The sequence below is a fragment of the Equus caballus genome, chromosome 3 (genome assembly GCF_041296265.1).
Source record: "Equus caballus isolate H_3958 breed thoroughbred chromosome 3, TB-T2T, whole genome shotgun sequence".
In the NCBI taxonomy this organism is placed as follows: Eukaryota; Metazoa; Chordata; class Mammalia; order Perissodactyla; family Equidae; genus Equus; species Equus caballus.
Genome location: NC_091686.1, coordinates 59,916,922 through 59,944,790, shown reverse-complemented (window position 1 = coordinate 59,944,790; position 27,869 = coordinate 59,916,922). Strand labels below are relative to the sequence as shown.

Here is a 27,869-nt window from a genome sequence, read left to right as displayed (position 1 = left end):
TGTAAAATTAGATATTGTTCTTTGCGGTGATGGGAATTATTATTTTGATAGTACTCTAGCATTAGCTTTGTGAGGATACCAAAGAACTGAAAATTTTAGTGGTTTCCTACACAAGTTAAAGTGATTAAAAATAGAGTTTGGATAAATAATTAGGACTTTTTTCTTTAAAAAACGATTTCAGTCTGATTATGAAAGTAATAGATACAATAAGCACATCATAAAATTTGAAAGTATAGTCCTGTTTATAGCAGTTCATGTAAATTTGAGTTGTGAATGGAAATAATATAGTGCAAAATATTAATAAAATATAGCTCATGGAAAAAATTGAATTAGTATAAAAAATTTAAAAGTGAAGAAATAATTTCAAAGGTGAGGCCAAGTGAGAATTGTAAACTCTGTTCTTGCCACATGGTGGCACCACTTTTGCTGGTAAATAGAAAAGATTTTTTTTGTGAGGACTAATCTTGAATTCTTTTAGTTTTGAGTTATGTGAGGTCTTCAGTTATATATTTCTTGCATAAAATGTGACCCCTGGGATAAAGAAGAAAATGAAAACCACCTGTAATCTCACCACCCAGAGATGATTGCTATCTTGGTATATATGTATAGAAATACATTTTAATGGTGTTTCACATAGTTTTATACAGTTTTCTCACTTAGCAAAAATACGTGATGACTATTATCACATATTAATGATTATAATAACTGTATATTTATGTACCACAACTTAATTGATTACCATAAATATTAGGTGATTTTCATTTTCTTCCTATTTTAGATATTTATGATTAACTTTGCAAATGAATATCCTCCTTGTACATACATATGTTTGCACATCCTTGATTATTTTCTTAGGATTTATTTTCTAGAGGGAGAGTATAGTGGATAAAGAGTAGATGCATTTTAAAGAATTCAAAGGGTTGTTGGAGAGAATATTGGCAAATTGTTTTCCAGGGTGGTTGTATTCATTTATAGTCCTACCAGTAGTATATGACGTACTCCTGAACTGGGCATTTTTTCTTTTTAAGATCTTTGACTTGTGAGATGATTTGAGGATTAGAAGAAACTAAAATGTAGGGACCAGCCCCGTGGCCGAGTGGTTAAGTTCGTGCTCTCTACTTAGGCAGACCAGGGTTTCACCGGTTCCGATCCTGGGCGCCGACATGGCACTGCTCTTCAGGCCATGCTGAGGCAGCGTCCCACATGCCACAACTAGAAGGACACACAACTAAAATATGCAACTATGTACTGGGGGAATTTGGGGAGAAAAAGAAGAAAAAAAATGGCAAAAGTTGTTAGCTCAGATGCCAAGCTTTAAAAAAAAAAAAAGCTAAAATGTAATATGACAACAATGATAAAAATAAAAATTCAATAAAACTTACTTAGAAATGTTTTGTAACTTTTCTATAATGTAATGCAGTAAAAATTTTGATTCTGTTAACAAAATATATAAGGAAAAATGTATAATTATATATATATAAATTATTTTCTACCATGCCTAAAAATTTTCTTGATAAAATATTTGTCCTTCTGTGGTTTTCTGTTATGTCCTAGACAGTACAATGTAGATTATAAACTGGAGACATACCTGAAGATTGCTAGGCTATATCTGGAGGATGATGATCCCGTCCAGGCAGAGGCTTACATAAATCGAGCATCATTGCTTCAGAATGAATCAACCAACGAACAGTTACAGATACATTATAAGGTAACAGATGAGCTGATTTGGAATTAATTTTGTATTGGAGAATCCTGCTATACTAAGATGCTCCGGAACATCTGATAAATGCTATTATGTATTAGAAATTCTCTCTCTCTCTTTTTTATTTTTTGCTTTTGCTTTTTAATTTCCCCCCCTCATTAAAGCATTTTCCCTCTATAGGTATGCTATGCACGTGTTCTTGATTACAGAAGAAAATTCATTGAAGCTGCACAAAGGTACAATGAGCTCTCTTACAAGACAATAGTGCACGAAAGTGAAAGACTAGAGGCCTTAAAACATGCTTTGCACTGTACCATCTTAGCATCAGCAGGTAAACTCATCATTTATGCTTTAATGAACAGTCAGTTAACTTTGCTTAATAATTTCAGGTTCGTTACTCTTGGAGGATTTAGCAAGGAACTATTCTTCAAGTGGATGTCTTATTGATGCAGTTAGGGTAGGTTTAGTTTAAACATTTAAACACAAAAACAGCAATAAAATTGCTAATTTAAAAAAATTTAAATATACATGTATTAGTTTATTACCAACATGTATTAGGAATAGTTAAGAGAAATAATATGAAGTTTAGTTCTCCTAAAATATCACTGAACAAGTGGATATCAAATTAAGTGAGAACTACATAGAGGGTAACAAAAATTAAAATCTAGAGATCGGTGATAAGATAATTAATGTACTGCTTTTGGGATTTTTTTTTACCTTTCAAACCTCAGTTTTAGACCTGGCATTTATCCTTCACTAAATATAAAAAATAAACTATTATTTGTTCTTTTTACTAAGTTATAGCATGTAAACTTATAAAGCAGAAAGGACATTGAGAAGAAATGCTGATAGTTCTAAACCATGGCTTTTCTAAATCATTTTAGAATGTTTATTCTTAAACTGTGTTTCATTGAGAGCCTAATGACATTTTCACTCTGCAGAATTCATTCTTTATGAAGCAGTGATCTTATTTATTTTATTTTTGTTACTGAAAAGGCATTATATAAACGTGATAGTGCTTCCTGTTCTAAAGAACTGTTAGGGCTTTCTTGTATTTCCTTCAATAGAAAAGTGTGTATGTATCTGTATCCCCTTTTGTTACACACAAATGATAGCATGATAGACACACTTTTGCAATTTGCTTTTTTCATGTAGCTGTGTGTCTTGGTGGTCTTTATATGTAAATACGTACAGCCTATTCTTTTGTATCTTCTATTGCTTGGCTTTATCATATTTTATTTAGTTAATTACAAACAATGCTGTAGTGATTATGCACATATTTGAATTTATGCATAGGTTAAATGCTTTGGTCCAGGGGTACATACATTTAAACTTTTGATAGAAATTATACTTTGCTCTTTAATGTTACACTCCAAACAACAACGTCCTGTGTACCTGATTGCTCACACACATATATATTACCAATTTGTAATCTTTGCTAATGTGGTAGATGAAAAATAGTATCTTATTCTAGTTTTAATTTTAATTTCATTTATTATGAATGCTCTTTAGCATCTTTTCATGTTAAAAAAATGGTTGAAAAACATGTATTTTTTTTGAGTGAATTATTTGTTTATGTCCATTAGCCATTTTTTGAGTTTTTGTCCTTTTCTTGGTGACTTATAAAAGTTCTTTATGTATATAAGAAAATTAACCTTTTTTTTTTTTTTTGCCAATTTTCATCTCTTTTTGGCTTTGCTTATGACATTTTTGCCATGTAAAAACTTTTAGTTTTTATAAAGTTCAATGTATTAATCTTTTCTTTTTTTAGCTTCTGGGTTTTGTTGACTTGCTTAGAAAGGCCTTCCCTATTCTGAAATTATATAAATTCTCTCCCGTGTTTTCCTCCAGTACTTTAGGCTTTAGGTTCTCAGATCCATTGGTCTCAGGACCCCTTTACTCTGAGAAGTTGAGAACCCTAGAGAGCTGTTGTTTATGTAGGTTATATCTATTGATTACTGTATTAGAAATTGAAATGAGAAAGTTTAAAAATGTTAATTCATTTAAAAGTAACAATAATTGATCCATTACATATAAACATAAAGGACATATTTTTGTGAAAAGAACTATATTTTCCAAAGCAAAAAAAGTTAGGAGAATGGGATTTTTACATTTTTTCAAATCCTTTTAATGTCTAGCTTAATAGACAAAAGCTGAATTCTTAAAAGTACTTCTGTATTCAGTCTGTTTTGTGATATTGTTTAGTGGAAGTATGTGAAGAAAATCCAGCCTCACACAGATGTGTAGTAGAAAAGGGAGGCATATTTAATGGCTTTTTCAGATTTTTATGGATATTGTTCTTTGATACTATACTAAACTTGACAAGTGGTATAATTTTTTATGCGTTAGGTGTGATGTGACGTCTGAAACCATATCAGTGAGCTTTTTGCACTCTGTTATGTTAAAGTCTTGGTCTCTCTTGCGCTTTAAATGGATCTTTTGCCAGTGCAAGATTTTGTACTATCATGTATTGGTTATTTGGAAAACACTGGTTGGCTAAGTTAGACAGAGCTTCCACATAGTGATATCCTTTATTATATAGAAAAATTACATTTGAATATAGTACCACTGAGCTCATTAAAAAAAAAGCTTTAAGTATTAGAAAGCTGTCAGGCTCATGGTGGCAGATCCAAGTTTTCCAAAAATTATTTTTTCTTGAAAACTTTAATTTTATCAGGGGCAACAAATATTCTTGGTTGGTGGAGACAGACTCACTTTGTTAATTTTTAAGAAAATGTCTGCCAGATACACAAGTCTGAAAAACCATAATTTGTCAGTTGTTATTTCAAGTAATTGGTGTTCTATGGAAAAGAAACACTGGTTCAGCTTGCAGTGTTTCCTTGGGACAACCATTGCTCTTCGATTTGCAGCAGAAGTGCTTTATGTGCATTTCCCACTTTGTCACACAAAATATTAAAAAGATGTATTCTCAAGTGTCAAGATTTAACAAATAATTTTTACTGCTGCAGGGACATTCTTAAGTGAAACCACCATTTTTTGTTTTGACTGTGTGTGACACAATACATTTGGTGCCACTGCCTTGATTTGTGTTGTGGTACCAGTAGTTTTAGCCACCATTGCTTTTGCACCACTAGTGCAAATGTCAACACAGTGAAAAAAGCAAAGGATGTCTTTGTTCTTTTAAAAAGAAAATGGTGTTCACATCAGTGATCTGTTGAAAAGGCCTTGGGGACCCCCTTTGAGAACTGCTGCTTTAGGGTTTCATTTAGTACCTTCCTGCTTCCTCCTAGTTACTACCTCCAGCCCCCAACTCTCCGAGAGTAATCGTTAGTATAGATTAGTTTACCTGCTTCTTGAATTTACCTGTAAATTTTAATCTATTTGGATTTATTTTAGTGTAAGGAATGAGATAGGGAATTAAGGTTTTTTTTTCTTCATGGCTAGGCATTGGACCTATCATCCTTTATTGAATAATACATCTTTTTTTCCCTATTGATTTGAAATGCGTTATAGTAAGATTTCTGGACATAATATTCTCTCCCATTAATTAGTCTATTTATGAATATACTAGTACTATGCTCTTTGAATTATTGTAGCTTTATAGTATGTTTTATTATCTAGCAGAGCTTCTCTCCTTTCATTATTCTTTTTCTAAATTTTCCTGGCATTTTGTCATAGTTGCTCTCTCTCTCGTTTATACACATGCACATGCACACGTTTTTTGATGTATCGTTTCAAAGTAAGTTGTAGGCCATCATGACACTCCTTCTTTATATATCATCATGCATCTCCTAAGAATAGGAACATTTTTCTCTGTACTTGCAATACCATTATCATCCCTAAAAGAATTTAACAAGTGATTTTGCTATAGAAGCTAGCATCTGGTCCCTGTTATCATTGCTTCAGTTGTCTCAGGAATATCTTTTATACTTGCCTTTTTCCCCTGAACAAGGAAAAGTTCATATGTGGCATGTGGTGATTATGTCTCTTTAGAATCTTTTAGTCTAGAATAGTTTCCTCGCTTTTTTCCTCCATCTTTATTGAGATATAGTTGACATATAACATTGTATAGTTTCCTCACTTAAAAAATACTGACTTTTTGAAGAGTTCAAGGAAGTTGCTTTGTAGAAGTCCTTCATTCTAGATTTGTCTGATATATATTGTTTACTTATTCCTAATCCTGTGTATTTCCTGTAAACTGGAAGTTAGCCAAACGTTAGATTAACTTCAGGTTAAAACTTTTCTAGCAAGAATTCCTCATAGTGACGCTGTGTAGTATGCTTGCTGTTGCGTCCCATCAGAGGGCACGTGATGTCACGTTGTCCCACCATTATTGATGCAAATTTGGTCATGTAGTTAAGGTAGAGATTCCATTGTAAAGGTATATTTTCCTCTTTGCATTTTGGAAATCATTTATGGGATGCTGCTTTGACAACTCTAAAAAATCCTGTTCCCCAACTACCTTTCAATAATTTAGTATCTATTAATAATCCTTGCTTGGATCATTCATTATATTGTGTGCTGAAAAATGTGATTTACTGCTAATTCTATTCTTCTGCATTTGTTAGCTGCTATTCTTCTGTAAGAACTTTCCTTTTGATTTTCTTTCTTCTTTTAGTATCATTAAGGACTTTTTTTCTGCTTATTTTTCTGTGTGTATAATATACACACAGAAAAGTGTACAGCTTGGGGCTGGCCCAGTGGCATAGCGGTTAAGTTGGCATGCTCCACTTTGGCAGCCCAGGGTTTGTGGCTTCGGATCCTGGGTGCAGACCTACACGCTACTCATCAAGCCATGATGTGGCGGCATCCCACATACAAAATAGAGGAAGACTGACACAGATGTTAGCTCAGGGACAATCTTCCTCAAGCAAAAGGAGGACAATTGGCAACAGATGTTAGCTCAGGGCCAATCTTCTTCACTTAAAAAAAAAAGTGTACAGTTTGATGAATTGTGACAAATGAACATTAGGAATAGTACTGCTATGAACATTCTTGTATATTTGACTCATTTTTTATTTATTCCGTGTGTTATAGTAAATTATATTTATAATTAATTTGATGCTCAAGTTCCAAATATGACCAGATCATGTCTTTTTGACATGGCCTCATTTTTTGAATGGTTGCCTACATTGTAGCATAAAAGATGCCTTAGACTCATTTTGTATTTCTCCTGCCCCAGACTTTAAATCAGCTATTTTTCAAGGATCCCTAGTTCCTTTTAATGAAGATACCAAGATTGGGATGCTAGGTGTGCTCATTACTTCTGGGTGTCATTGTGGTTAGGCTCTTACTGTATATAGAGCTAGAAAATATTTAAATAGAAAAAGGTTGTTCAGGGCTGGGCCCGGTGGTGCAGCAGTTAAGTTCGCACATTCTGCCTCAGTGGCCCGGGGTTCACCAGTTCATATCCTGGGTGTGGACATGGCACTGCAAGGCAAGCCATGCTGTGGTAGGCGTCCCACATATAAAGTAGAGGAAGATGGGCATGGATGTTAGCTCAGGGCCAGTCTCCCTCAGCAAAAAGAGGAGGATTGGCAGCAGATGTTAGCTCAGGGCTAATCTTCCTCAAAAAAAAAAAAAAGAAAAAGAAAAAGTTTGTTTATAGAATTATTGCCATTAGTTTGGTTTCTGTAATGTCATCAATTGTCATGTAATTTTTCACCATTTAAAGATCCTTGAAAGTATAAATTGAAACTATGAATATTGTTTCCAATCTGAGAAATATTTGTTCATCTTCTATAATTTTTCTTTTTCGTGAGGAAGATTGGCCCTCCACTAACATCTCTTGCCAATCCTCCTCTTTTTGCTTGAAGGGGATTGTTCCTGAGCTAACACCTGTGAGACTCCTCCCCTATTTTGTATGTGGGATGCCACTACAGCATGGCCTGATGAGCAGTGCTAGGTCTGCGCTTGGGATCCAAACCCGCGAGCCCTGGGCTGCCAAAGTGGAGTGCATGAACTTAACCACTACACCACCAGGCTGACCCCATCTTTTATAATTTTTTTTTTTATTATTACCAAGGGACTGCATGTTCATTTATTGAAATACAAATAAACAAGAAGAAGAAAATAATACCTATAATTGGAATCACTCATAACATTTTGGTGTAAACCATATTCTTCACCTATGAATATACAGTTGATCGTCATTATTTGTAGATTCCATATCTGTGCATTTGCCTACTTGCTAACTCCAAAATCAGTACTCGTGCTTTCACAGTCATTTGCAGACTTACACAGAGCAGCAAAGAATTGGAGTCCCCTGACTTATGTTTCCAGCTGAGGTTGAACAAGGTAACCCTCTGCCTTCTTGTTTCAGCTCTCATACTATAAACAAGTGTCCTTTCGGTGGTCAATTTAACACCATGGGTTTCACATTTTGTGCTTTTTGTGGTTGATTTCGCTGTTAAAAATGGCCCCTAAGCATAGTCCTGAAGTGCTCTCTTGGTTCTTATGCATAGGAAGTCTGTGATGTGCCTTATGGAGAAAACACGTGTGTTAGATAAGCTTAACTCAGGCATGTTTTCTGTGAGTTCAATATTAATAAATCTTCAATATATATTAAATAAGGTGCCTTTAAACAAAAACACACATGAACAAAGTTACATATTGATCAGCTGACAAACATGTTGTGACCGGAGGCTCGCAGGAACCCAGTCCTGTGTTCCCACTAGGGCAGCAGTTAAGTAGTCCCTGATTCAGTGGTGGCAGCAACTTTTTAGAATGTAACTACTGCAAATAATGAGACTCCACTGTATATTTTAGTAGGCAAAAAATAGGTCATGCAATATTTTTCATTGAAGACATAGATGGTGAGAATATTTGATGTTCATTTGTTTCCCTTAGGACAGCAGCGTTCTCGGATGCTAGCTACTCTTTTTAAGGATGAAAGGTGCCAGCAACTTGCTGCTTATGGGATCCTAGAGAAAATGTACCTAGATAGGATCATCAGAGGAAATCAACTTCAAGAATTTGCTGCCATGCTGATGCCTCACCAAAAAGCAACCACAGCTGATGGTAATGATCATGTTTTATAAGTGTGTGGTAGTAAATATTTAGGTACACGTTAGTTGAAAGTATGTTAAATTTGAAGCATCTCGATGTCTTCCTATAATATTTTTATGTAACAGTTGATGATTCCTTTTTTAAAAAAGGAATATTATATTGACTGAAGATGAGTATCATACACAGATATGGGTTTGAAGTATAAAAATAGCTCTCTTGGAAAGTATTGTGGAATGATGCATTTTTTGGAAAGGCTAAGGGCAGAATAATTATAGGCTATGCTTATAGTACCTGGTTTTTTAAAAACTCGAACCGTTTGATTAGGTACCTTAATTAACCGTAAGCATCAGTTTGTAGTAGAGCATAATGATCCAGTCCTATTTTAGATAGAGCAAAATTTGGCACAGTAACTTGCCCAAGGTTGTTCAGGATGAAAGTGTTGCCAATAAAAATAGATATTGGTGTCGTGTTTCCTAGCCAAGGGATGTATTTGCTTAAGTTGAACTACCTTTGCCAGGAAATAAGTTTTTAATAGTTGCTTGTTCATAACATCAATTATTTTAAGTATGTTTGTCTACAGAGATTTGAAAGTAGCTTATAACAATAACATATGATACTAAAAATATAGATGTAGGCCATCAGAAACCTGGAAAAGGTTAAGATAAATGTACAGATCTGTTAGACTCACTGCCTGGGGTTCATTGTCATCCTGTATTGAAGAGAATTCAGTCGTAAAGGGTTATTTATGTAGGGGCTAGCTGAAGGGTGTATGCTTTACCCATCTTACAGCCCTGGATTGAATGAGGGGATTATTTTGACCCCCTATTGAATTTCTTTATTTAATTGTCCTTTAAGAAGCAAACCAAGGGATTCTCCTCTTTCTGTCTAAAGGAGGGTTTTTTCTATAGGATATTCTTTATGGATATCCTCAGGAAAATTTCCTTTACAGTCTTAGGATTAGTTGTGATTCTCCTGAGCAGTTGGTTTTTATCTTATTTAAACACACCGTGAATTAATAAACTGATTGGTTTTCTTATTTTGGTTGGCTACGAGAAAGCTTAAAATTAAATTTGAAGCCCACCTGTAAATAGTGTGTGTTTTGATTGTTGCTTTTGACTTTTAAATTCTCGTGTCTTTTGTTCTGTGTATTCTTCTGAGCAGCTTTAAGTTCTTTTTGCAGGAAGATGTCTGACAAACAAGTTAAAAGCTACATAAATAAGAAAAAGTTTCCAGAATTGAAACAGTTAGCTTCAGATTGGACTTTGAGCTTTCTGGCTGTGAAAGAAGCATGAAAAGATATAATCAGAGAATTTTTTTCTGAAAAGAGGGATACTCTCTAGGATCTCTGAGGGCACAAATGATTCTCAGATTTTTCACACGGGACTGTATACGGCGTCCAGGGGTTTTGTCATCTTCCTCTTGCATTTTAGAACTTTTTGCTTTCCTTATTTCTTCTTGGACATTTGTGTTTATTGGCGTTACAACCCTAGGCTACCAATCTTGAGACATAGTTATTTTTCTTTAGTTATAATTCAGTGATTTCTACTATATTCCCAGAGTTGTGCAAAATTAATACCAATCTTCTGCTCTATAGATTTGTCTATTCTGGGCATTTCGTATAAATGGAATCATGTAATATATGCTTTTTGTGACTGCCTCCTTTCATTTAGTGTAATGTTTGCGGGGTTCATCCATGTTGTAGCATGTATCAGTACTTCATTCTTTTTTTTTTTTTTTTAAGATTTTATTTTTTCCTTTTTCTCCCCAAAGCCCCCCGGTACATAGTTGTGTATTCTTCGTTGTGGGTTCTTCTAGTTGTGGCATGTGGGACGCTGCCTCAGTGTGGTCTGATGAGCAGTGCCATGTCCGCGCCCAGGATTCGAACTAACGAAACACTGGGCCACCTGCAGTGGAGCGCGCGAACTTAACCACTCGGCCACGGGGCCAGCCCCAGTACTTCATTCTTTTTTACTGCCAAATAATACTCGAATATATGGATGTACCACATTTCATTTCTTTGTCAGTTGACAGACATTTAGATTGTTTTCACTTTTTTGCTATTAAATAATACTGCTATGAACATTTATATAGACTTTTTTTGTGGATGTACATTTTTAATTCTCTTGGGTCTATACCTAGGAGTAGAATTACTGGGTCATATGGTAACTCTGTGCTTAATCTTTTCAGAAGCTACCAGATAGTTTTCCAAAGCAGCTGCTCCATTTTACATTTCTGCCAGCTGTGTGTGAGGGTTTCATTTTCTCCGTATTCTCTTCCACATTTATTATCTGTATTTTTGATTTAGCCGTCGTAGTGGTTTTTTTTTTTTTTTTTTTGAGGAAGATTAGCCCTGAGCTAACGTCTGCTGCCAATCCTCCTCTTTTTGCTGAGGAAGGCTGGCCCTGAGCTAACATCCATGCCCATCTTCCTCTACTTTATATGTGGGATGCCTACCACAGCATGGCTTGCCAAGCGGTGCCATGTCCACACCCGCGATCCAAACTGGTGAACCCTGGACCGCCGAAGCAGAATGTGCACACTTAACCGCTGCGCCACATCATGGTCAGCCCCTCACTGTGGTTTTGATTTGCATGTCGCTAAGGGCTAATGATCTTGAGCACCTTTTCATGTGCTTATTGGCCATGTGAATATCTTTAGAGAAATGTCTATTCAGATCCTTTGCCAGTTTTTTAATTGGGTTATCTTTCCTTTTGTTATTGAATTATAATTATTCTTTATATGTACTGGATCTGATCATTATCAGATAAATGATTTGCAAATATTTTCTCCCATTCTATCTGTTGTTTCTTTACTTTTTTGATGATGTCCTTTGAAACACAAAAGTTTTTAATTTTGATGAAGTCCAATTTATCTGTTTTTTCTTTTGTTGCTTGTGCTTTCAGTGTTGAATCTAAGAATCCATTGCCCCATCCAAGGTCATGAAGACTGGTTCTGTTTTCTTATAAAAGTTTTATAGTTGTAGCTCTTACATGTAGGTCTTTGATTCTTTTTTTTTTTCTTTCTAGTGGTTGCCAAGATTTATTGAATGCTTATGATGTGCCATATACTCTTCTAAATTTTTTACATGGATGCTTGCATATAATCCTCACATTGACCCTATGGGGTAGACTCTGTTTGTTTTTTTGTTTATTTTATTGAGGGCATAATGGTTTATAACTTTGTGAAATTTGAGGTGTACATTATTATTTATCAGTTTCTGTATAGACTGCATCATGCTCACCACTAATAGTCTAATTTTTATCCGTCACTGTGTATATGTGCCCCTTTACCCCTTATGCCCACCTGCCAACCCCCTGTCCCTCTGGTAACCACTAATCTGTTCCCTTTATCCATGTGTTTGTTTATCTTCCACATATGAGTGAAATCATATGGTGTGTGTCTTCCCGTCTGGCTTATTTCCGCTTAACATAATACCCTCAAGATCCATCCATGTTGTTGCAGATGGGACAATTTTGTCTTTTTTTATGGCTGAGTAGTATTCCATTGGATTTATATACCATATCTTCTTTATCCACACATCAGTCAGTGGGCACTTAGGTTTCTTCCAGGTCTTGGCTGTTATGAATAATGCTGCAGTGAACATAGGGTTAAATAAGTCTCTTTGAATTGTTGATTTCAAGCTCTTTGCATAAATACTCACTAGTGGGATAGCTGGGTTGTGTGGTATTTCTATTTTTAATTTTTTGAGAAATTTCCATACTGTTTTCCATAGTGGCTGTACCAGTTTGCATTCCCACCAGCAGTGTATGAGGGTTCCCTTTTCTCCACATCCTCTGTAACATTTGTTGTTTTTTGTCTTGATAATTATAGCCATTCTAACAGGTGTAAGGGGATATCTCATTGTAGTTTTGATTTGCATTTCCCTGATGACTAGTGATGTTGAAGATCTTTTCATGTATTTGTTGGCCATCTGTATATCTTCTTCTGAAAAATGTCTGTTCGTATCCTCTGCCCATTTTTCGATCAGGTTGTTTGTCTTTTTGTTGTTGAGTTGTATGAGTTCTTTATGTATTTTGGAGATTAACCCCTTGTTGGATATACGGTTTGCAAATATTTTCTCCCAGTTTGTGGGTTGCCTTTTCGTTTTGTTTATAGTTTCCTTTGCCTTGCAGAAGCTCTTTAGTCTGATGAAGTCCCTTTTGTTTTTTTCTTTTCTTTCCCTTGCCTGACTAGACATGCTATTTAAAAAAATCCTTTGAAGACTGATGTCAAAGAGTGTACTGCCTGTATTTTCTTCTAGGAGCTTTATTGTTTCACGTCTTCAATTCATTTTGTCTTTAATCCATTTTGAGTTAATTTTTGTGTATGGCATACAATAATGGTCTACTTTCATTCTTTTGCATGTGGCTATCCAGTTTTCCCAGCACCATTTATTGAAGAGACTTTCCTTTCTCTATTGTATGTTCTTAGCTCCTGTGTCAAAGATTAGCTGTCTGTAGATGTGGTGTTTTATTTCTGGGCCTTCAATTCTGTTCCGCTGATCTGTGTGTCTGTTTGTGTACCAGTACCATGCTGTTTTGGTTACTATAGCTTTGTAGTATGTTTTGAAGTCAGGGATTGTGATGCCTCCAGCTTTGTTCTTTTTCTCAGGATAGCTTTAGCTGTTCAGGGTCTTTTGTTGCCCCATATGAATTTTAGGATTCTTTGCTCTATTTCCATGAAGATTGTCATTGGGATTCTGATTAGAATTGCACTGAATCTGTAGATTGCTTTAGATGGTCTGGAAATTTTAGCTATGTTTATTCTTCTAATCCATGTGCATCAAATATATTTCCATTTCTTTATGTCATCATTGATTTCTTTCAATAATATTTTAAAGTTTTTGTTATATAGATCTTTCCCTTCCTTGGTTAAGTTTATTCCTAGATATTTTATTCTTTTTGTTGTAACTGTAAATAGGATTGTATTCTTGAGTTCTCTTTCTGTTAGCTTGTTATTAGAGTACAGAAATGCGACTGATTTTTGTAAGTTGATTTTTGTACCCTGCAACTTTGCTGTAGTTGTTATTTCTAAAAGTTTTCTGATGGGTTCTTTGGGGTTTTTTATATATAAAATCATGTCATCTGCAAACAGCGAGAGTTTCTCTTCTTCTTTGCCGTTTTGGATTCCTTTTATTTATTTTTCTTGCCTAATTGCTCTGGCCAAAACCTCCAGTACTATGTTGAATAAGTGTGGTGAGACTGGGTACCTTTGTCTTATTCCTCTTCTCAGAGGGATGGCTTTTAGTTTTTCCCTGTTGAGTATGATGTTGGCTGTGGGTTTGTCATATATGGCCTTTATTATGTTTAGGTACTTTCCTTCTATACTCATTTTATTGAAAGTTTTTTGTCATAAATGGCTGTTGGATCTTGTCAAATGCTTTCTCTGCATCTATAGAGATGATCGTGTGGTTTTTATCCCTCATTTTGTTAATGTGGTGTATCACATTGATTTGCACATGTTGAACCATCCCTGCGTCCCTGGTATAAATCCCACTTGATCATGGTGTATGATCCTTTTAATGTATTGCTGTATTCAGTTTGCCAATATTTTGTTGAGGATTTTTGCGTCTTTGTTCATCAGCGATGTTGGCCTTTAATTTTCCTTCTTTGTGTTGTCCTTGTCTTGCTTTGGGATCAGGGTAATGTTGGCCTCATAGAATGAGTTAGGAAGTTTTCTGTCTTCTTCAGTTTTTTGGAATAGTTTGAGAAGGATAGGTATTAAATCTTCTTTGAATGTTTGGTAGGATTCTCCAGAGAAGCCATCTGGTCGTGGACTTTTCTTTTTTGGGAGGTTTTTGATTACTGTTTTCAATCTCCTCACTTGTGATTGGTCTATTCAGATTCTCTATTTCTTCTTGATTCAGTTCTGACAGGTTGTGTGAGTCTAAGAATTGATCCATTTCTTCTAAGTTATCCAATTTGTTGGCATAGAGTTTTTCATAGTATTCTCTTATAATCCTTTGTATTTCTGTAGTATCCATTGTAATTTCTCCTCTTTCATTTCTAATTTTATTTATTTGAGCCTTGTCTCTTTTTTTCTTAGTGAGCCTGGCTAAGAGTTTGTCAATTTTGTTTATCTTCTCAGAGAACCAGCTCTTAGTTTCATTGATCCTTTCTACTGTTTTTGTTTGTTTGTTTGTTTGTTTCTATTTCATTTATTTCTGCTCTAATTTTTATTATTTCCCTCCTTCTACTAACTTTGGGCTTTGTTTGTTCTTTTCCTACTTCTGTTATGTGTAGTTTAAGATTATTTATTTGAGATTTTTCTTCTTTATTGAGGTGGGCCTGTGTTGGTATGAATTTCCCTCTGAGGACCAGTTTTGCTGCATTGCATAAGAGTTTGTATGATGTATTTTTGTATTCGTCTCCAGATATTTTTTGTTTTCTCCTTTGATTTCTTCATTGATCCATTGGTTGGTCAGTAGCATGTTGTTTAGTCTCCACATATTTGTGACTTTCCCAGCTTTTTTCTTGTAGTAGATTTCTAGTTTCGTAGCTTTATGGTCAGAAAAGATGCTTGATATGATTTCAGTCATCTTAAATTTATTGAGGCTTGCCTTGTTTCCCAATATATGGTCTATCTTTGAGAATGTTCCATGTGTACTTGAGAACAATGTGTATTCTGCTGGTTTTGAGTGAAGTGTTCTGTATATATCTATTAAGTCCATCTGGCCTAGTTTTTCATTTAATTCCACTATTTCCTTGTTGACTTTCTGTCTGGATGATCTATCCATTGATGTAAGTGGGGTGTTGAGGTTCCCCACTACCGTAGTGTTGCTGTTAATTTCTCCCTTTAGGTCTGTTAATGTTGCTGTAAGTACTTTGCTGCTCCTGTGTTAGGTGCATATGTCTTAGTAAGTGTTATGTCTTCTTGGTGGAATGTCTCTTTTATCATTATATGCTGCCTCTCTTTGTCTCTCATTGGATTTTTTTATCTTGAAGACTGCTTTGTCTCAAATAAGTATGGGAATACCTACTTTCTTTTGCTTGCCATTTGCTTGGAATATCATCTTCCATTCCTTCACTCCAAGCCTGTGTGTTTGTCTTTAGAGCCGAGATGTGTTTCCTGGAGGCAGCTGATTGTTGGATCTTGTGGGATTTTTTTTTTTTTCTGGTGAGGAAAATTGGCCCTGAGCTAACATCTGTTGCCGATCTTCCTCTTTTCGCTTGAGGAAGATTGTCACTGAGCTAACATCGGTGCTTATTGTCCTCCATTTCATATGCGGGACATTGCTACAGCATGGCTTAGTGAGTGGGGTGTAGGTCCATGCCTGGGATCCAAACCTGGAAACCCCAAGCCACCAAAGCAGAGTGCACAAAGTTAACTACTACACCACCAGGCCAGCCCTGGATCTTGCTTTTTTAATCTATCCAGCCATTCTGTGTCTTTTGATTGGAGAATTCAATCCATTTACATTTAGAGTGAGTTTTGATATATGAAGGCTTAATGCTGCCAGTTTATCTCTTGTTTTCCAGTTGTTCTCTCTATTTCCCTTGTTTCTCATCCCATGTATTTCTGAGAACCATTTCAATTTGGTGATTTTCTCTGATGGTTTTCTCTTTATTTATCATTTGTGTCTCTGTTCTGATTTTTTCATATAGTGGTTACCATGAGGTTTGTATAAAAGATCTCTTAGGGGCCAGCCCAGTGGCATAGTGATTGAGTTCATGTGCTCTGCTTTGGCAGCCCAGGGTTTGTGAGTTCAGATCCCAGGCATGGACCTACACACTGCTCATCAAGCCATGCTGTAGCAGCATCCCACATACAGAATGGAGGAAGATTGGCATGCATGTTAGCTCAGTGATAATCTTCCTCAAGTGAAAGGAGGAAGATTAGCAATAGATATTAGCTCAGGGCCTGTCTTCCTCACCAAAAAAAAAAAGATCTTGTCGATGAGATAGTCCATTTTCTGATAGCCTCCTGTCTCCTTAGCCTAAGCAATTTCCATCCCTTTCCTCTTCCCAAAGTTATTGTTGTCACAACTTATTCCATTTTGTATTGTGAATTTGTGATTAAAATGAAGTGATTATAGTTATTTTTGATGCATTCCTTCCCTTTATCTTTAATTTTATAATTGTTTGCTAACTTGTTCTGATAGAGAGCTGCAATTTTCTGATTTTGTCTGTCTATTTATCTCCTTGCTCAAGGCTTTGTAAACTTTTTCTTTTTGTTTCAGGTATGAGGGCCTTGTTGATCGTTTCTTGTGGGTGGGAAGTCTTTTGGTGATGAATTCCCTCAACTTTTGTTTATCTGGGGAAGTTTTTATTTCTCTATCATACCTGAAGGATAGTTTCGCTGGATAGAGTATACTTGGCAGGAAATTTTTGCCTTTCAGTATTTTGAATGTATCTTTCCACTATCCTGTAGCCTGTAAGGTTTCTGCTGAAAAGTCTGCTAAAAGCCTGATAGCTGTTCCTTTGTGGGGTATTTTCTTCTTTGGTGCCCTTAATAGTTTTTCTTTGTCATTGACTGGCTGGTTTTGCTGATATATGCCTTGGAGAAGGTCCTTTTACATTGATGTAATTAGGAGTTCTGTTGGCTTCATTTAGTTGTAATTCCAGTTTCATACCCAGGTTTGGGAAGTTCTCAACTATTATTTCTTTGAACAAGTTCTCTGCTCCTTTCTCCTTCTCTTCTCCGTCTGGAATACCTGTAGTCCTTATGTTGCATTTCCTAATTGCCGGATGTTTCTCAGAGAATTTCTTCGTTTCTTTTTAGTCTTAGTTCTCTCCTCCTCCACCTGAAGGATTTCTGTATTTCTGTCCTCTAAATTACTAATTCTGTCCTCCATAATGTCAGCTCTGTTTGTTTTTTTTTGGTAAGATTCTCTCTGAGCTAACACCTGTTGCCAAGCTTCCACTTTTTTTTTTTGGCGTGAGGAAGATTAGCCTTCAACTAACATCTGTGCCACTCTTCCTCCGCTTTGCTTGTGGCTTGCTGCCACAGCATGGCTTGATGAGGTGTAGGTCCATGCCCGGAATCTGAATCTGTGAACCTGGGCCACCACAGCAGAATGTAGTGGACTTAACCACTTCACCACGGAGCTGGCCCCTCAGCTATGTTTTTTAAGGATTCTAGATTGTTTTTTGTCTTGTTCATGTGTTCTGCATCTCTAGCATTTGTTTGGTTTTTTTTTTTTTTATAGTTTCAATCTCTTTTGTGAAGAATTCCTTTTGCTCATTAATTTTATTCCTTAGTTTGTTCAACTGTCTTGCTGAGTTTTCTTGTAGCACATTGAGTTGCTTTATGATAACTATTTTGCACTCTCTGTCATTTAGATTGTAAATTTCTTTGACTTCAGGGTTTTTTTTTTTTTTGAGACTTGTCATTTTCCTTCTGCTCTGGAGTGTTAATGCATTTCTTCATAGTATTTGATGGAGTGAACCTTTGCTGGCACATAGTTGTAGTATCTGGTTCCAGATTCCACCTGCCACCACTGGTGGGGAGTGAGGCAGGAGCTGTGTTTTCTGGACCCACCGCATTCTTTGGAAGTTGTGCCAATAGAGCTCTCTGTGTTTGCCCACTGGCCACCACTACTTCACACACACAGGCACAGGCACTCTGGTACAGATGTGCTGCCCTGGCCAACTGGCCTATTTGCCTGGGCTGATCTGGTGTGCCAGGCAGGAGGTGGGTGGTTTCTTTCATGCATGCAATCCCATGTGATGCTGTATGATCCCTCTCTGCACTCACTGGCAGCCCGCCTGTGCTGCTTGGCTTGGTGGAGGTGCTGACATGGTGTCTGAGCCACCTCAGTGTGGGGTGTTCCCATGGTCTGGGAAGCAACTCTGAGAGCATAAGTGTTCCCACAGAGGGCTGCCTGATCCCCCATCTCCTCTCAGTCATGCACCAGCTGCTGCGTGACATCCCGTGCCCTAGATCGCTGCTGTTGGGGAGGGGGAGGAGATTCACTTACCTCCTTCCACTGCTTCCCAGGGATCCCGTCCCCCCACCTTCAGGGGTATGGCTGCGTGGATCTCTTAGACGTCAGTTTGTGCTGTGTGGATGTCCTCTTTTGGTTAATGAATGTCCTTTTCATTGTATCTTAGCAAGGATAGACTAAGGGAACAGCTCACTCCACCATGATGCTCACATCCCCTTTCATTTACTTTCAGTTAATTTTTATAAGTGGTGTAAGGTAGGGGGTTCAGCTTTGTTCTTTTCCATCTGGATCTTCAGTTGTCCCAGCATCATTTGTTGAAAAGGCTACTATTTCCCCATTAAATTGTCTTGGCACCCTTGTTGACAATCAATTTTCTGTAAATGTGAGGGTTTTTTTCTGGACTCTGAATTCTATTCCATTATTCTGTATGCCTGTCCTTCTGGCAGTACCACACTGTCTTGGTTGCTGTATCTTTGTAGTAAGTTTTGAAATCATAAAGTGTAAGTCCCCAAACTTTGTTTTTTTTCCAAGATTGTTTTGGTTCTCCTGAGTCCCTTGAATTTCCATTTGAATTTTAAGGTCAGCTTGTCAGTTTCTGCAAAGAAGCCAGCAGGGTTTTGTGTGTGTGTTTGTTTTTTGAGGAATATTGGCCCTGAGCTAACATCTGTGCCCATCTTCCTCTACTTTATATGTGGGACACCTGCCACAGCATGGCTTGATAAGCAGTGCATAGGTCCACACCTGGGATCTGAACTGGTGAACCCCAGGCCCCCGAAGCGGAATGTGTGCACTTAACCACTGCGCCACTGGGCCGGCCCCAGCAGGGGTTTTGATAGGAATTGCAGTGAATCTGTAGATCAATTTGGGGAGTTTTGCCATCTTAAGGATATTAAGTGTTGCATACATTTCTGTTTATTTAGATCTTTAATTTCTTTCAGCAATGTTTTGTACTTTTCAGACTATGAGGTTTATATTTTTATTCCTAAGTGCCTTGTTCTTTTTGATGCTATTTTAAACAGAATTATAGTCAGCCCTCTGTATCTGCGGGTTCTGCCTCCTTAGATTCAACCAACCACAGATTGAAAGGCCTATGATGGTTGTGTCTATGCTGATCATGTACAGACTTTTTTTCTTGTTATTATTCCCTAAACAGTATAGTATAACAGCTATTTACATAGCATTTACAAGTAATCTAGAGATGATTTAAAATATACGGGAAGATGTACATAGGTTACGTGCAAACACTGTGTCATTTTATATGAGGGACTTTGAGCATCAGTGGATTTTGGTATCCACAGGGAGTCCTGGAAGCAGTTCCCTCCCCCTGGATTCCCAGGGACAACTGTATTTTCTTAATTTCATTTTTGGCATGTTCATTGATGCTGTGTAGAAATACAACTGATTTTTGTAATGTCTTAGTCTGTTTTGGCTGTTTTAAAAAAATATCACAGAGTAGGTGGCTTATAAACAACAGAGACTTATTTCTCACAGTTTTTGAGGCTGCGAAATTGAAGGTCAAGGTGCTGGCAGATTCAGTGTCTGATGAGGGCCCACTTCCTGGTTCATAGACGGCTGTCTTCCCACTGTGTCCTCACATGGTGGAAGGGATGAGGGAGCTCTCTGATGTCTCTTTGATAAGGGCGCTAAACCCATTCATGAGGGCTCCAACCCTTGAGACCTAATCACCTTCCAAGGCCCCCATCTCCAAATACCATCACGTTAGGGATTAGGTTTCAATATTGAATTTTGTGGGGATACAAACAATCAGTCTTTAGCATGTAGATACGTATATTTTTACAAGTTTCACCTTTAGCAAATTTCAGTTCTGCCATTACTAAGCACTAGTCCTATTTCAGAGCTGCTGAATTAGTGAAGTAATAATTATCTCACTTACCACATAAATAATTTTGAGAATTAAGGTTTAAAAAAGTAACTACCACATTTTTATCTTTCATTTTTTCCCCCATCTAAAGATACAACCCTTCCAATTGGGTGTATTGCTGTTCTGCTTTTCAAAAAAATTGTGGTAAAATATACATAACATAAAATTTACCCATTTAAAGTATTTTTACAGTGTAGTTCACATTAAGTACATTCCCATTGTTGTGAATCACTAGCATCCATGTCTGCAAATTTTTATCTTCTCAAAGTAAAACTCCATACTCATTAAACATTAACTTCACATCCTCCCCTCCCTCAGCCTCCTGTACTGTTTACTGACATGGAGTAGACAGGGAGAGGAACAGGCCTGAGGAGAGAAAGCAAGAAGTCCTCTTTTGAACATATTAAATTTGAGGTGTTTATAAAACTTCCAAGTAGAGGTGTTATTTAGAGAGCTGGATGTATAAACCTGAGCTCAAAAGAGAGATCTGGATTAGAGAGAGGTATGTGATAGTCATCAGCATATCGATGGTATTGAAACAATATAGAAAGAAAGAACAGATGAGGTTGTAAAATTGTGCCCTCTAATTTTCGAGCTAAGAGTGAGAAGGAAGAACCAGCAAGGGAGACTGAAAGATAGGAGTTAAGACATAGGAGTTAACTAGAAGAGTATAGATAGAAGTCTAGAAAAGGGCAACTGGAACATTACGAGAGAGGGGTTCACAGAATGCTTCCCTTGGGGGCTCTAAGTATATCTTGTCCACAGCACCTGTCATAGTACTTGGCCTGTAGTAAGTGCTCAATAGAAATATCAAATAAGAATGGATAAGGGGTCAAAAGGTACAAACTTCCAGTTGTGAGGTAATTTCTGGGAATGTAATGTGCAGCATGGTGACTGTAGTTAACAATACTGTGTTGTGTATTTGAAAGTTGCTAAGAGAGTAGATTTTAAAAGTTCTTATCACAAGAAAAAAAATTTGTAACTGTGAAGTGATGGATGTTAACTAAATTTATTGTGGTAATCATTTTGCAATATATACATATATCAAATCATTATGCTTTACACCTTAAACTAATACAATATTATATTATCAATTATATTTCAATAAAACGAGGGAAAAGAAAGAATAGTGTGAGCCGAGCAGTCTAACACCTTCTGGATGGGGCCTTAGTTCCAGAACTCTGTCAGGTCCTTTGTTACCTCACTTAAGGGAGGATGCCATGCCTCATCTCTCATATGAAGGGAGCGGATCCAGCCTTCTAGAAATTTTTCACATTCCCTCAGAGCAAGGTGCTTGTGGGGTGCCCAAAAGAATAGAGATCAGGGACTTTTTCAAGCTTGTAGAACAGGTTGCATGATTGTTTTGCCACTGCTTGCTAATAGAAGTTTATGCTTGTAGCAGGAAAAGAAAAGTTAGTGAATCCGGTAGCCAGCTAAGGAGGCAAAACCCCCCCAAACCCAAAGGGTTTAATCTATTCAACTAGTTAGTAACTACTTGCCAATCACTCATTTTCTAAATATGGTATTTGTATTTAATTGTATATTAAACTATATCAAATAAGGCATTTTGGTTACTTTTTAAATTTTGATAGGAGAAATAAAGACAGTAGTTATGAATTATTATAAGCCTAGAAGTTTTAGAGGAAAAGGATGCATCTTTTAAGAGTTTAAAACTAGTTTCAAACTTTCAGCTGTTTAATTTATATTTATTTAAGGTTCCAGCATTTTGGACAGAGCTGTTATTGAACACAATTTGTTGTCTGCAAGCAAATTATATAATAATATTACCTTCGAAGAACTTGGAGCTCTTTTAGAGATCCCTGCAGCTAAGGTATTTTCTTGTTTCCAATACATAAAAAGAAAGTTGAGACTAAACTATTGAGGTAATGAGAAAATAAAATATATAATTGATAAATGTTGGCAGCTTCAACAAAAAGATACATAAAAAGCTCAGGTAAATGGAAATAAATTATTTGAATATTAAAATAGTGCTATAATGGAATTGTCTGTGTTTTGGTTTTTTTAAACTGTACTTTATGATAAAGTGACCTCAGATGAAAATCTTAAAGGCTTACAGGTTATGATACCCATTTTGTGAGAATCTCATTGTTTAGAGTCTGGGTTTTTGTTTTTGTTTTTTCCTTTGGTGAGGAAGACTGGCTCTGAGTGAACATCTGTTGCCAGTCTTCCTCCTTTTGCTTGAGGAAGATTGTCCCTGAGCTAACATCTGTCCAATTAGTGTCTGTTTAAATCCACTTCTTAGTGGTTTCTGATTTCTGACTAACTTAAGATTTTGATACATGCTTTAATTCTTTTTTCTGCCCTAGATTGACTCAAAGGTTAAGTATTTCATCTCTTTGAGAGAATGACTGTGGTGATACTCCAGGCTCGTCTATTGTAACTTCTGTGCTCAATTTAACTTAAGAAGTTGACTGAGTTACTACGGAATTAATTTCATTCTTAGTCATGATAAGCATTTAATTGGCTATGCACAAGTTCCAACAAAGTACCAGTAATATTTAGTGGGTCTTTCAGGTGTTATTTAAAAAGCATTCTCTTAATTTTAAATAATAGTAAAAGCAAGCAGTCAACCTTCACTTTACCTAACTTGCAAACCTTAAAGTCCTGTAGTTAGGGGATCATGTCCCCTCTTATCTATTAGTGGAATTTTAATTTAGTGTTTTCTAACACAAATCCTTTACATGTACACATTGAGTGCACAGTAAAGGAAGTGGAACAATATGGGAACCAAGGCTTTAGTGACCATGAAAAGAGGCTTTCTTCTTAGGCTTTGAGGCATGGTCCCTTGCTGAGACTAAGGGACATGAGTATATTTTTAACAATAAGTGCTAGTCACAGTCTGTTCAGGAGTGATTCAGGGTTGATTGCGAAGATGGTCAGTATTACTGAAATAAGTCACAACCCAGTTTGCTTACATAGAATATAGGGAAACGTGTCTTTAGGAGCTAGGTAGAGGACCTTTTGCTCTCCTTTAATTGTCTTTTAAATTCTTCTAATTCCCTTTTAAGTTTGAAAATCTATTCTTCCTTTCACCATTTCCTTCAAAAATATTATTTTCTTAAAGAGTTTTTGGGGTGATAAAGACTGTGAAAATTGAAATGAAATAAGAAAAACTAGTGGTTTTTTTTGAGGTATGGATCCCAGTGAGAAGAAAAATTGTTAGTTTGATTTTCAGCAGAGGAAAATCTATAAGAGGGCTAGATTCTTGTCCCAAATCTCACAAGAAAAACAGATCCTGATTAACTTAAGATAATGGATTGAACCTGGAAAGAATTGGGGTGATTTAATAGGCAGATTTCCAGGATTTACTCTTGTGATGAATGGCAGATGAACACATATGTACAACTTAGGGGTGGGTGGCTAAACCAAGAGCTTTCAGTTCTCATCATATGAGACTAACGATTAGATGTGATAATTAAAGTGTCTGAGAGTTTGTTTGTTTTTTAACAGGCAGAAAAGATAGCATCACAAATGATAACAGAAGGCCGTATGAATGGATTTATTGATCAGATTGATGGAATAGTTCATTTTGAAAGTAAGAAGTTTTGCTTATTTTTGTCATAATGAAATGGCAGTAAAGTGTTATATGTTTATGATTAAAACATGTTGAATAATTTCCTTTGACCCAGAATCTTACGACTGGAATGAGCTTATTTCCCAAAGAAATAATTTAAAGTAATTTTTATGAATTTATATTCATGAATCTACTTAATGGAGCGTTTTCTATCCTGCAGAAAATTTTGAAACTGAAGTAGTTATATCAATACATTCATTTACTCATCAAACATTTGTTGACCACATACCGTAGATCGGGCATGTGGAAATGACAGTTACATTTCCTATTCAGCAGCTCATTCTAACAAATGCCCTTTTATCTTTCAGGCCTCATCTTTACTTTTCAGCATATTCAATAGGGTTGATCACTCACTCCTTTTTGAACCCCTCGCTCCCTTGGCCCCCATTGTCTTGACCTCTGTCATCTTCACCCTGTCTTCCTGCCTTCCCTCCTCCTTCTCCAGGTATGCTTCCCAGTCATCTTTGTAGATTCTGTAGTGCCTCTAATTTAAATGTTGGGTTGCTTAGGGCTTACTCCTAAGCCTTCTTCTCCTCATTCTCCTAAGTCTCCCTAGGTATCTCATCTATTCCCATTGACTCAGTTACCATCTCTATGAAGACAATGCTTAGATTTACCTTTCTAGTCTACATCTCACCGAGTCCCAGACCCAGTGACTCTGACTACTGAGCTTTTCCCACCTGATTGCTTCGTGAGCATCTCGGAATGAACATATCCAAAACTGAATTCATTATCTCCCCTCCATACCTGCCTCCCACAACAACAACCAACCCACCAGCCATCCAAAAACTGCATTGTTCACTTTCTCCAGCATTTCTTATCCTTGACCCCTATTCTTCTTTGCTGCCTGGAATCCTTTCAATTTTACCTCCTAGCTGTATGTGGAATCCATGTACTTTTCTTCATTTCTTACTATCACCAGCCTATTCTGAACCCCTACAACCCCTTCTGGGTTTGGGGAAGTAGCCTCTTGACTTTTTTCTCACATCTACAATTGCTCCTGTCTAGTCCATTAGCCCTAGTATAGCCAGAGTCATTGTGATCTTTTAAAAATGCAAACAAAAAGAAAAAATAAGTAAAAAATTATTAAAGCATGTTACTCTCTTCCTTGACACACTAATGAATGGCTTTCTCATTGCTTGTAGAACAAAGTTCTAGAAAGTCTCCAAAAGCTCCCACATGATTTTTTTAGCTTTCTCTTCTCAGTCCAGCCATAGAGGTCCTTTTGTTTTTTCCAGCATTGTAAATTCTTCCCTCATCAAACATTCTGAAATATCCACCCCTCTCCACAACCAACCTCTCAAGCTATCTTCTATTTGTCCCCATGTCTTAGTTTGAGAACGTTACTCACTAATGATTTTCTTGACTCCCCAGGTTAGGTATAGCTTTAAGTTATATGTTCTTGTCACCCTGAATTCCTTCCTAGCATTAATCATAATTATTTTCATTTCTGTAGCTATTTGTCTAAATGTCTGTTTCTACTTCCAAGCTAAGCTTCCTAATGGTAGATGTTAAGTCTCTCTTGTTCTCCATGGTATATCCAACATCTGTTCCAGTGCCTGCCACGTTATAAGTGGCAAATAAATCAGTATTGAATAAACAAACATAGTATATGATGAATAATATAGCAGAGGGGTCACCAAGTGAAAGGACAACTTAAATTAATATATTCCCACTTCATAGAATGTGGAATATTTTTCTTGGATTTAAAAAATTACAGTGATAAATATGCTGATAATAACAAGCAAAGCATTACAAGGATAAAGAAAGGAAGAGTTCATATTATCTTTTTACTTCCACTCCCTTCCTCTAATCCCAGCTCCCTGGCATGACTAATAATAAAGTCTTGTGTCTTTCTACATGCTTATACAGATAAGTAAAACCATAGAGAGATTTTTAAGTGACGTTATAAAGTACATAGTATTCTACAATTGTTTTTAAAAGTTAATGTACCATGGACATGTTTTCAAGTCAGTAGATACAAATCTAATTTGTTTTACTAGCAGCTAGTATTTCATGGAGTTCGACTATTCAGCTGTTGATGGCCATTCAGGTGGTTCCCTGGTGCGTATCTTTATGTCCTGGTACACTTAGTTCTACAGAACAGAGTCTCAAAAGTTGCATCCTTTGTGGCATAAGTCTTTTGGTTTTTAATAGCTGCTACCAATTTGCTCTCCAGAAAGATGTAGCCATTTATACTTTCACCAATATGAGAGAATGAGTCAATAGCTGGTTCTTCTTCTTTTTATCTTTTGCCAGTTGATGGGAGGAAATATTAAATTATTTTTCTGTTTATTTCCTTGGCTGTAGTGAAGTTTGATAGCTTTACATGTATTAGCCATTAGCGTTTCCGCTTCTATGAACTGATGTTACTTTTTCTTGTCTATTTTCTTCTTCCCCCAAGCCCTCTCCTTCAGACGTCCCAGGGTAAATTTGGTGTAGCTTTTGGCTTAATGATAATTTTAACTCTTTGTTTGCTATGTGCATTACAAATATTTTTCTTATTCTATCAGTTGTGTTTCTGTAAGTCAATGCATACCATAAACACATTTTGTGGCCAAATGTGTCCATTTTTAATTTTATGGCTTTTGAGTTTCCTGTATTGATTAAGAAGGTCTCCTTCACCTTGGAGTAAAACTAATATTTTTCTAAAATTTCTAATATTTTTATTTGTTGTATATTTAAAATTTTAATCTGTCTACAGTTCATTTTTGTGTATAATTTTAAGCTATCATCTAGTTTTTTAAAGATGGATCGCCAATTATGCAAGTATCATTTATTAAATAAAACATGCTTTCTGGTCTGTGACTTATATTAAGTTTCACATGTATTTTTAGATCTATTTTTATATTCCACTGATCTCTAACAGTATGGTAATAAACCAATTTATAGTAAATTTTACTATTGGTAAAGTAACTACTGTCCCTCTACTTAGTTTTTTAATTGAATTGAAATTCATGTAACATAAAATTAACCGTTTTAAAGTGAACAACTCAGTGTCATTTAGTTTATTCACAATGTTGTGCAGTCACCATCTCTACCTAGTTCCAAAACATTCCATCTCCCCAAAAGGAAAGCTGTGCCCATTAAGCACTTACTTCTCATTCCTCCCCCTCCCCAGCCACTGGCAACCACCAATCTGTATTCTGGTCTATGGGTTTATCTATTGATGGATATGTCATATAAATGGAATCATGCAATATGTGACCTTTTGGCTTCTTTCACTTAACATAGTGTTTTCATGTTTCATTTAGGTTGTAGCATATAGTCAGTACTTCATGCCTTTTTAAGACTGAATAATATTCCATTGTATAGGTGTACCACAATCCTACCACTGGTTTTAATTTTCAAAATTATCTTGGCTATTCTCAAACGTCAATTCTTCCATGTTAACTTTAATAATTTTGTCCTGTTTAGAAAGCAAAACAGAGAAAAGGGGGATTGTCTTTGGAATTTTGTTAAATTTATATATTAATAGGAGAGGATTGATATTTTTATGATATTGCATCTTTCCATCTGGGAATGTGATTTGGTCTACTCAAGTTATTTTTATGTTTTTAATTTAGATTTTTTTTTTTTTGAGGAAGATTAGCCCTGAGCTAACATCTGCTGCCAATCCTCCTCTTTTTGCTGAGGAAGACTGGCCCTGAGCTAACATCCATGCCCATCTTCCTCTACTTTATATGTGGGATGCCTACCACAGCATGGCTTGCCAAGCGGTGCCATTTCCGCACCCGGGATCCGAACCAGTGAACCCCGGGCCGCCGAGAAGCGGAACGTGAGAACTTAACTGCTGCACCACCAGGCCGGCCCCCTTAATTTAGATTTTATAGAT

The 27,869-nt window shown here is 36.4% G+C and overlaps 1 protein-coding gene across 5 annotated transcripts in view; it reads left to right on the top strand.

Annotated features, from left to right (window-relative positions):
- The window catches only part of COPS4 (COP9 signalosome subunit 4), a 46,424-nt gene that overhangs the window by 17,466 nt on the left and 1,089 nt on the right, over nucleotides 1-27,869 (top strand). Inside the window, exons 5-10 of one of the 5 annotated variants that reach the window (XM_070263550.1) lie at nucleotides 1,555-1,708; nucleotides 1,883-2,033; nucleotides 8,513-8,683; nucleotides 22,155-22,270; nucleotides 23,911-23,995; nucleotides 24,343-25,117. In XM_070263550.1, coding sequence (XP_070119651.1) covers nucleotides 1,555-1,708; nucleotides 1,883-2,033; nucleotides 8,513-8,683; nucleotides 22,155-22,270; nucleotides 23,911-23,995; nucleotides 24,343-24,374 — 709 coding nt within the window. In that variant the 3' untranslated portion in view covers nucleotides 24,375-25,117. Of the gene's footprint in view, nucleotides 1-1,554; nucleotides 1,709-1,882; nucleotides 2,034-8,512; nucleotides 8,684-22,154; nucleotides 22,271-23,910; nucleotides 23,996-24,342; nucleotides 25,118-27,869 lie in introns of those variants that run through there. The other 4 variants (XM_001494333.6, XM_023637812.2, XM_070263553.1 and 1 more) reach the window with 4 other exon arrangements.